The following is a 10,800-nucleotide window of genomic DNA, read 5'->3' as shown; positions in this document are numbered from 1 at the left end:
TTTTCGACAACTAGCTATGCCTTCAATGGAGACTGCATTCAAATCCATACATTATGATTTCTTAGTAGAAACGTTTTACATTACTTCATAGTGTGAGTCTATGCTCATCTAGGTGGCATAGAAGGAGCATGGAATCCACAATAGGTTTAAGTGAAGTCTAGTCAAAGGTTGATTGCCTCTAAATTCTATTATCAATTCTTTGACATTACGCAGGCCTAATTATTTGAAGATAAAGTTAGAGGGACAAGTGTAGCTAAGGATTGAGTTCGCGCGCACACCTTGCTTGTTGGCGAGAGGGTGGCAAGTACAAAGCTAATAATACATATGTATGTACATATATCATAATGTATAAGACATATTGATATATGTAGCTTTAGCACTCACTATACATACATGATACAAATACATATTGATATGTATATAAAGGGGGAAAAAGAATGTAGAGGCGACAAAGAGAGAGAGAGAGAGAGAGAGTGGGTTTTTGATGAAGAAAGAAAGGAAGGTGGAACTGGCCAACACAAACGCTTTTGAGGAGGAAAGAAGGGCGTTGACGGTTAGTTCCCCCCAAACACTGCAGCACAACGCAGAAAAGAAAGTAAGAAGTAAGAAGTGATGGTGACAACGCGGGAAAGGAAAAGGAAAAGGAAAAGGAAAGGAGTTCCGCCCGCCTATAAATACAGTAGCAGCAGATCAGATCAAATCAGAGTGGCTAATGCTCATCACTCAACTCACTCACTCACTCAATCAAGCCCCAAATCGGCCTCTCATTGTAACCTCATTTGATCTCCTGATCGCCTTCCTCATCACTTTTGAATCGCAATCGACGATCGAAATTCCCAAATCGCCTTCATCACCATGCCGGGCCGCCCACTTTCTTCTTCTTCTTCTTTCTCTCCCAATTCTCATTCGGATCCCGTCTCGCCATTCCATAAGACCAATCGATTCCAGCCCGTCCTCGATCGATTCGAAGATATCACGAGGAACGCAGCCGAGATTCAATCGGATTTGCTCCGCTCCATCATCCGAGACAATGCGTGCTGCGAATATCTGCAACAATTCCAAGGGATCGAAGCATTATCATCATCATCGATCGGCTCAGCATCTGAAGTAGTAGGCGGCGGCGCCACCGATTACATTGATGGATTCAAGAAGACCGTTCCTCTCATTACTCACCCCGATATCATGCCATTCATTGAAAGGATCGCGGAGCATGGGAACCAAGGATCGCCACCAGGGGGCCTCCTCACGGCAGCCCCTGTCCAAGGCCTGTGTCTGAGCTCTGGCACGACTGATACCAGAGCCAAGTATCTTCTGTATCACGAAGGACTCAAGGAAGGAACTCTGGAGGTAGCCAGCATTGCTGCAGCATTTCGAGAAGGGTGAGCTCCTGTTCCAATCATTACTTTTTTTTGTTAAATTAAGTTTAAAAACCAATCTTTAGTACCTGCACCGGTACCTGATTAACTACTCACTCACTCACTCACTGCTGTTTCAAAACTATTTCAAAATGCCTAATTCAATTCATCAGATATTAATGGTGTGATCTGTGATGTGATCTGCAGGATTTATCCGGTGGACGGAGGATCCCGGATCCTGGAATTCCTCTTCTGCGGGAAATTCTCGACAACCAAAGGCGGCTTGAAGGCCGGGACTGCGACCACTCACATGATCCGTGCCGATGCATTCCGGATGAGGCAGCAAAAGAGCGGTTTCCAATCGTGTAGTCCCCAAGACGTGATCCTCGCACCCGACTGCCGGCAATCCATGTACTGCCACCTCCTGTGTGGCCTCTTCCACGCGCACGAGGTCCAAGTCCTCAGCGCCCCCTTCGCGTTCACACTCGTGGAAGCCCTCCGGACACTCGAGACCGAGTGGCGCAGCCTTTGCCACGATATCCGCACCGGTGAGCTCAACGAGAAGATCACCGACCCGACCCTCCGGGCGGCTATGGAAGACCACATCCTCCTCCGTAAACCGAATCCCGTGCTCGCGGACTTGATCGCCAGCAAGTGCCGCAGCTTGACCTCGAAACGTGCTCTCGGCTCCGGCGGTGCTTGGAAGGGCGCGGTACGCATCCTGTGGCCGCGCTGCAAGTACGTGCTGTCCATCCTCACCGGTGCCATGGAGGTGTATGTCGAGAAGCTCGAGTTTTACACGGGCGGGGCCGTACCCCTCGTGTCCGCTGACTACGCCGCCACTGAAGGCTGGATCGGTGTCAATATTGGCCCGACTTCGACACCTACCGATGTCTCCTTCACAATCTTGCCCACGCTCGCATTCTTCGAGTTCATTCCCTTGAGCAGGACGCGATCCACTCATATCAACGACATGTCGAATGGCGGGGGTGCAGCCCTGGCGGCATACGACGAAGGAGTGCCAGTCGGACTTACCGACGTGAAAGTTGGGCAAGAATACGAAATCGTCATGACCACGGCTTGGGGACTCTACAGGTACCGTCTCGGTGACATCGTGCGAGTCACCGGGTTCTATAACAATGCTCCACAAGTGGCGTATGTTTGTCGGAAGAATGTGATGCTCAGTCTCAACATCGACAAGATCACCGAGAAAGACCTGAAAGCTGTCGTGGACCGGGCGGCGAAGCAGTTGGCGGAGGCGAGCAGGAGCACCATGGAGCTGGTGGACTATACGAGCTACGCGGACAGAACGACCACGCCGGGTCACTACGTGGTCTTCTGGGAGGTTCAAGGAGGAGAGCCCGAAGTAGTGCCGACCGAGGCGGACAAATGTGCAAAATCATCTAAGAAGGTGCATGCATACGACGGCACGAGCCACCACGAGCTGGCAATTATGGGAGCTCAACGGGTCATATCGCAAGCAGACGTGTTGGCGGATTGCGCCGCATTGATGGACCGCTCATTTGTGGAGGCAGGGTATGTCACGTCAAGGAAAATGGGGACAATCGGTGCCTTGGAGTTGTGCATTGTGCAACGCGGCACTTTCTCGCGCCTCGTAGACCGCTTCATGTTGAGTGGCGCCACGATCACACAGTACAAAACTCCACGCTGCCTTGTGTCACCCGATGCCCTCTCTGTGCTCCGCTCCTCGGCCATCGCCAACCTCTTCAGCCCAACCACCCATGCATAACCTCCATCAAATTCTTTTAGGATTAATGAAGACATATGATGATGTACATATTAAAATGTAGAAGTATAGGAATAGAATATAGTGTAACAGATTTGTATAGACTTAACGTATTGATTCGATTCTAATGAAACAAAATGTACAACGATACAACAAGTAGTTGCCAACCGTGGGCTTTCCCATGAGACACTATGTCTCTTCACGTGTCTCCTAGATGAGAGACCATATACATTATTGTTTATTATTCTCTAATTTAACACTCCCACCTAATCAAATAATCAAAGCATCATGCTTTATTCTTTGAATTTAGAAATATTTAGAGATCCTATTTCCTTGCAATACAATATGTTGTGCTTTTGTCTTAAAATCGGCCCACATCGAGGTTGATGGTGTGAACTTTAATTCTATCTTTTTATCCTCGATTAAGTCTCGTAAGAAATGATTCTTAAAGGAGACATGTCAAATATTGTCGCTCATCTTTGGATTTCGCGCTAGATTTGTACAAGATTGCTTATCACAATTCAGCTCCAATGATGGTACTCTGAATAATTTTAAGGGAAAAGTACCAGGATACCCCTGGAAGTTTGTCTATTTACCAGAATGCCTTTGGAAGTTTCAAATTTACCAAACTACCCCTATGTCCAAAAAAATACACTCTATAAAGTAAATATACACTCAAATATAGTTATACATAGCTTCTCACCACATACAATTGGTTATGAACCTTACCTGAGAAGATCTAAAAATTCTCTTCTTAGATGCATTGAGGCCTTAAAAAGGAAAGAAGAGGAAATGAATCAAATGGGTCAAAGAAGATCTAAGCTTGAGAATTGTAGCTCTATGTTGAGAAGAATGGGTGAGAAGTTACATATGGAAAATCTGAAGAAGCAGTTGAATGCTTTGAAAAGATGCAATGTAATGGTATCTTCCTTAATATTGTTACATTTATAAGCATTCTCAAATCATGTTGCAACTCAAGATCAATCAATGAAGGCCAAGTAATGCATTGTGAGGTTGAAAGAAGGGGTTTTCTTTGAAGAAGAAGAAGATGAAGAAGATGTGTACCATTTGCCAGCACACCCCAATGTCATAAGTTGTTGCAAAGATGACCTATTTGATGTGTGTGAGCGGTGGACCCTAAACAATGGACTAAACAATGGATGTTGGAAATGTGTGAGCGGTTGACCCTAAACAACTCTTGGGCAATCAACTTGACATTTAAAACAAACCAATTCGGGCTTCCATTATATGCAATCGTTGCCCCCAACCCAATGGGAATTGGGATCCTGTTATGGTACATGCGTTGTAGTTTTGATAAGGGGAAATGCACCAAGAAATTTAGGAAAAAATGGTTTGATAAAAAATGTCGTGAAGCTCGAAAGTGCCTTATGGTTTTGGATATAGTTAAGGATAAAGAAAATTACCAAAAGCATTTGGATGAGTATAAATGGCTTATTCAGAGAAAGAGAACAATATGGGAAGTTACTCAACAATTTATCCAAACGCAAGAGAAAGCATATGCATGTGATAAATTTTGGGGAAATCTAAAGGGGAAACATGTTGAGAGTTATGGTGACTTAACTCTTCATGACTTGTCTATGCATTGTATGAATTTATATGAATTATCTCTTGCCGGAAAGATGATTTGTTATGGTTCTCTTTCACATATGTCTCCTTTCTTTTATGCATAGGACTTAAGAAATTGGCCTCTCGAAAGGCAAGTGATCTTCAATGTATAAAGGCTAAAATGCTCAAATGGACGTGAAAGGAAACATATGTATGGATAAGTGATATGTTTAATGATGCATTGCAACATGGTATGCCGTATAATTGGACTACAAATTGGATCAAACCTTTACATAAAGGTGGAGATGTAAACAATGTAAACAACTATCGTACCATGATGGTTGCCTCATTAATGGCAAAACTATTTGGATGTATAATGAATCAAAGATAAGTGTATTTGCTGACAAAAATGGTAAGAGAGCTTATGGACAAGCTGGCTTTCGAAAACACCATAATACCATTGATCACCTTTTCACCCTTTGAGTATTAATAGAGGAAAGTCACCTTAAATGTAAAGGTTTATATTGTTGCTTTGTAGACTTCAAGAAAGCTTTTGATATGGTACCTCGTGAGCATCTTTGGAGGTGAATGGAAGAACTTGAAGTGCCAAGTGAATATATGCTTGCAATTTCTCGAATTTATGAGAAGGTTATATGTTGTGTGTGTATGAGATATAGACTTTCAAATTTTTTCAATAGCACTATTGGTGTTAAGCAAGGATGCCCACTCTTACCAACACTATTTGGTCTATGCATTGATGAATTGGAAGAAATGGTTACCAAGTTTGCACAGGAAGAATGTGTTGAAGAAGTTGTCATTAGGAATGTTGTGATTATGCTTTTGCTATATGCAGATGATGTAGTGTTTTTTGCAAATACTTTAGGAAATGCACAAAATCTTATGAAGTCATTGGAAATTTTTTGCATGCATCGTAAATTAATTGTCAATAGCTCTAAAACAAAGATTATGCTTGTGAAAAAAAAGAAGAGATAAACCATGCATTATGTACAATAGTGAGCCACTTGAATATGTGAAAAGCTTCAAATATCTTGGCCTTGAAGTTCTTGCAAATGATAGATGGAATGAATGTGCTACACACCGCTTAGAGGCGGGTAAGCGAGCATACTATGCATTTGACAACACATGCAATCTTGGAGATATTAAGTGTTGGTCCTCAAGAAATATCTTTTCGACACTTTGGTGACATCGGTCCTTCTCTATGGGGTGGAAGTATGGGGCCATAGCATCCCAAAATCTACGTGGAAAGAGTTTGAAAAGGTCCATAGACATTTTCTTACAAAGTTTCTACAAGTTAAGAAACAAACGCCCTACACCCTCCTCCTCCTTGAGACTGGCTCGCTTCCCATTGAGATCATGGCCATGGAAAGGGTTGTTGAATACATGCTTAAGGCTCAAAAAAGTCCCTCACATCGACTTCCTAGATTTGCATGGGAAGCAAGCAAAAAGATCCAAAAGACGCATAAAAGCAAAATTTTGTGTTCCGGTTGGATGCAAGATAATGAAAAATGGTTTGGTAGATGGGATTTGAGACACTTGCTTCATGATGCATCACTAGATTCCTCTATAAGTGAGGCCTTTTTGCAATGCCAATGTGTCATGACAAGGAACAAATGTGCAGGCTCACGCTTCACACATTATACGATAGATTTTGCACCTAACTACAAAACCATACTTTTTGCGGAACAGGGAAACCGTACACATCGATACATGTTAGAGTCTATCCCTTTATCTGTTATGACCAAAGCTATATGCATAGGAGGCATTTGAATAACCGCCCCTTTATTCCTGAGATCCTGTTGTCAGCCGATTCTCTACAGCTCTTGCTCGTCCTTAGGCTCTGTTTCGCCTAATAGTGCGCATTGGATCATTTCCCGGTCCTTGTGTTCCTGCGCCAATTGATACGAAGTGAATTGCAAGTGTTTAGTTAACCAATCCACAAGCTCGTAAGATGTGCCAAATCATAATATGGTCGTTATTTCATGACTTGGTGGTGGTATGTCGGGTATAGCTAACACTTCATTTGGGGATATTTCCAATGCTTTGCCTTTTTCCATAGTACCCCTCTGAACATAGTCGATTGATTCGACATTAGTTGTTGTTCCTTCTCCTTGTTGCTCTTGGCCGGTCGACTGCTTCTTTCCAAAACAATTCTTTTTTCTCGGTCGGCTTGTTTCCTAGTTTTGTTGTTCTCTGTCAGCTTGTTGCGAAGCTAACCAACTCTTTTCTTTAGGATGGGGTGGTGAGGATGTCGTATTTTCCTCTTGTGTTCTACTTCATTCTGGTTGCGTAGTAGGGATTCGTTCTTGATTAGTGGCTGGTTGTTGTTGAGCCCTTGCTTCCTCAGTTGTCAGTTGTTGCCTGGTTTTCTTGTCACACTTCTTGTGGTCATGTCAATATTATTCTTATTGCCGATTGTTGTGGCAATGCCTGTGAAGACTGCCCCTTTTCCCTTTTCGAGGTCTTACGTCCCTTAGTGTGTACTGGCATTGGGCATAATATAGTTAACCATTGTGCAAAAATCGGTTTCATGGGTTTCCCTTTCCTAACTCCATGCAACTGTTCTCGAAGCGCAATTCCAGTAATGTACCCCCAGTCGATTTCCTATACGTCATACGTTGCTATAATGAATCTTGCCCTTTGCTTGGGCATGCAGTAAGATCTTGGGCTTACACAAGCCACTTCCAAGAGAAATATTGTGACATCATGAAAGAAAATATCTTTACCCCCTTGTGATTTGTATGCTTTTGCAAAAGGAGAATACTCTCCAAAATATGACTTGAGAACATCTGTCTCTACCACATCCATTTCATTGGTGGATTGCGCCGCATTGATGGACCGCTGATTTGTGGAGGCAGGGTATGTCACGTCAAGGAAAATGGGGACAATCGGTGCCTTGGAGTTGTGCATTGTGCAACGCGGCACTTTCTCGCGCCTCGTAGACCGCTTCATGTTGAGTGGCGCCACGATCACACAGTACAAAACTCCACGCTGCCTTGTGTCACCCGATGCCCTCTCTGTGCTCCGCTCCTCGGCCATCGCCAACCTCTTCAGCCCAACCACCCATGCATAACCTCCATCAAATTCTTTTAGGATTAATGAAGACATATGATGATGTACATATTAAAATGTAGAAGTATAGGAATAGAATATAGTGTAACAGATTTGTATAGACTTAACGTATTGATTCGATTCTAATGAAACAAAATGTACAACGATACAACAAGTAGTTGCCAACCGTGGGCTTTCCCATGAGACACTATGTCTCTTCACGTGTCTCCTAGATGAGAGACCATATACATTATTGTTTATTATTCTCTAATTTAACACTCCCACCTAATCAAATAATCAAAGCATCATGCTTTATTCTTTGAATTTAGAAATATTTAGAGATCCTATTTCCTTGCAATACAATGTGTTGTGCTTTTGTCTTAAAATCGGCCCACATCGAGGTTGATGGTGTGAACTTTAATTCTATCTTTTTATCCTCGATTAAGTCTCGTAAGAAATGATTCTTAAAGGAGACATGTCAAATATTGTCGCTCATCTTTGGATTTCGCGCTAGATTTGTACAAGATTGCTTATCACAATTCAGCTCCAATGATGGTACTCTGAATAATTTTAAGGGAAAAGTACCAGGATACCCCTGGAAGTTTGTCTATTTACCAGAATGCCCTTGGAAGTTTCAAATTTACCAAACTACCCCTATGTCCAAAAAAATACACTCTATAAAGTAAATATACACTCAAATATATACAAGCCATATTTATCAAAATACTCGTCAAACACAAAATTCTTTACTTAGCGATTCTATGGGTAGTCTTTCTCTTCTTTCTTGTTCATCATCAATCGTCTTCATCAGGTGAGTACTCTGTGTGTGTGTGTGTGTGTGTGTGTGTGTGTGTGTGTGTTTATATGTAGTCATTTCTCTATTATTAGGTTTGCTCTTTCTTCTTTTATTATTCAATCCCCTTTTTCTACTAATTTCTCTTTTTCCTGTATCCTTCAAAGATTTCTTCTTCTTCTTCTTCTTCAGAGAAAACCCCTTCTTTCAACCTCACAATGCATTACTTGGTCTTCATTGATTGATCCTAAGTTGCAACATGCTTTGAGAATGCTTATAAATGTAACAATATCAAGGAAGATACCATTAGATTGCATCTTTTCAAAGCATTCAACTGCTTCTTCAAATTTTCCATATGTAACTTCTCACCCATTCTTCTCAACATAGAGCTACAATTCTCAAGCTTAGATCTTCTTTGACCCACTTGATTCATCTCCTCGTCTTTCCTTTTTAATGCCTCAATGCATCTAAGAAGAGAATTTTTAGATCTTCTCAGGTAAGGTTCATAACCAACTGTATGTGGTGAGAAGCTATGTATAACTAGATCAACGTAAGAATCGTAGGTTTTTATTTCTGAGATGGCATCTCGGAGAGTTCAGCAAATGCCAAGAAGCTTTGTCATCTAAGTATTCATCTAACTATTTGAAATCACCTTCTGCAAGAGCCCGTTGAAGATCAGGGATAAATACCTCTGCATATCCATGTGTAGAAAGAACCACTTCTTTCATAGCTTGGCAAAGCCATGGAATACTAAAATATCCACCTTCATCGGTTGACTTCAATCTCTCCAATTGCTGACAGAGATGTGATTCTCTCCAACTGCTGACAGAGATTGTATCTCTAACATGTGATTCTCTTCTTTGGGTAGTCTTTCAAACACAATCAATGAAGTCCAGGAGATTGTATCTCTAACATGTAATTTATCGAAAACCTGTCTAGTTCTCTCGATTGAGCCACATTTTGCATAAGTATCAACCAAAGTGGTAGCCAATGAGATATCACTATGTAGGAAACCTCTCGAATCACATTCTACATGTACATGAAGACTTGTTCTCATGTCTCTTAACCTTATACAAGCCTTGAGTAAAGCAACAAAAGTATGTTCATTTGGATGTGAAGAAGAAACATCAACGTTTCTCATCGTTTTGTATAGATCCAATGCTTTCTTCTTCTTCTTCTTCTTCTCTCTATCTCGCTCTCATTTCGATGTTTGAGGTCTCTCATAGAATGGCTTTGGTGGAGGGAAGGCAATTTGACTCTTTGAAGGAGCTTCGACAAACTGTGACAGATGATGCAATTGGCTCTCATGTTGAGCTAAGAGTGATCAAGTCGGATAAAACAAGGTTCACATGAATTTTGCACTCATATGCTTTTACATTCGCTTGACTTTTAATCTTAAATTTGTGCTCACATGACTTTTGCTAGATTAACAATTGCATGCAAAAATTCTGGATGGCGGTGGAGGTTGCAGGCATCTTGTATTGAAGGAGGTCCAAAATGCCAAATCAAGACGAATAGGGAAGAACATAAATGTGGTGGCACTCAACAATTAGGGAACAAAGAAGTAAGCTCAAAATGATTGGCTGAAACAACATTGGAGAAGTTTAAAGATCATCCTACATACACACCAAAGGAACTAATTGGTGATGTGCGTCGTGAAAAAGGCGTCACTATCTCTTACAGGGTAGGGTGGAAAGCAAAAGAAAGTGCACATGCTCAAATCCATGGGGAACATGTATTTGCATATCAAAATCTTCGAAATTATTGCCAAACCATTTTAGAAGCTAATCCTGGTAGTGTGGCACATGTTCAAGAAACAATTGAAGGCCGCTTTCTTCGCATATTCATTGCTTACAATGCAAGCATAAATGGTTTCATGCATTGTAGACCAATAATTGGTCTAGATGGAACTCATTTGAAAGGAAAATACCTAGGAATCCTTCTCACGGCTACTACCATCGATGCACAAGGTGCTTTGTTTCCGATTGCATTTGGTGTAGTAATAGTAGAGAATGATGATGATTGGTGTTGGTTTCTTCAAAGTTTGAAGGATGTTCTTCGACACACAGATCCACTAACGTTTATTTCAGATAGACAAAAGGGTTTAGTGGATGGTGTCATGTTGGTGTTTGGCAATGATTCATCACATGGATATTGCATGCGCCATCTATCAGACAATTTTAGAAAAGCTTTTAAAAGCACTCAACTATTGGGGATGTTGTGGAAAGCTGCAGATGCAACTAATACTCAAGACTTTGATGTTATCATTG

At 41.8% G+C, this 10,800-nt stretch overlaps 1 protein-coding gene across 1 annotated transcript; it reads left to right on the top strand.

Moving 5' to 3' along the window:
* The first annotated feature begins 732 nt into the window (after positions 1-732).
* Positions 733-3,364, top strand: LOC147850910 (jasmonoyl--L-amino acid synthetase JAR4-like). Its single transcript, XM_087335391.1, has 2 exons — positions 733-1,379; positions 1,563-3,364. Exons 1-2 carry the CDS (start codon positions 856-858, stop codon positions 3,103-3,105), a joined length of 2,067 nt encoding a protein of 688 aa, XP_087191517.1. The 5' UTR covers positions 733-855; the 3' UTR covers positions 3,106-3,364.
* The last annotated feature ends 7,436 nt before the right edge of the window (positions 3,365-10,800 follow it).

The sequence above is a fragment of the Azolla caroliniana genome, unplaced genomic scaffold (assembly GCF_043228905.1).
Source record: "Azolla caroliniana isolate FFs.n. ecotype wild unplaced genomic scaffold, voAzoCaro1.0.p SCAF_20, whole genome shotgun sequence".
Classification (NCBI taxonomy): domain Eukaryota; kingdom Viridiplantae; phylum Streptophyta; class Polypodiopsida; order Salviniales; family Salviniaceae; genus Azolla; species Azolla caroliniana.
The sequence above is the reverse complement of the archived record's forward strand: the minus strand, read 5'-3'. Positions and strand labels throughout refer to the sequence as shown.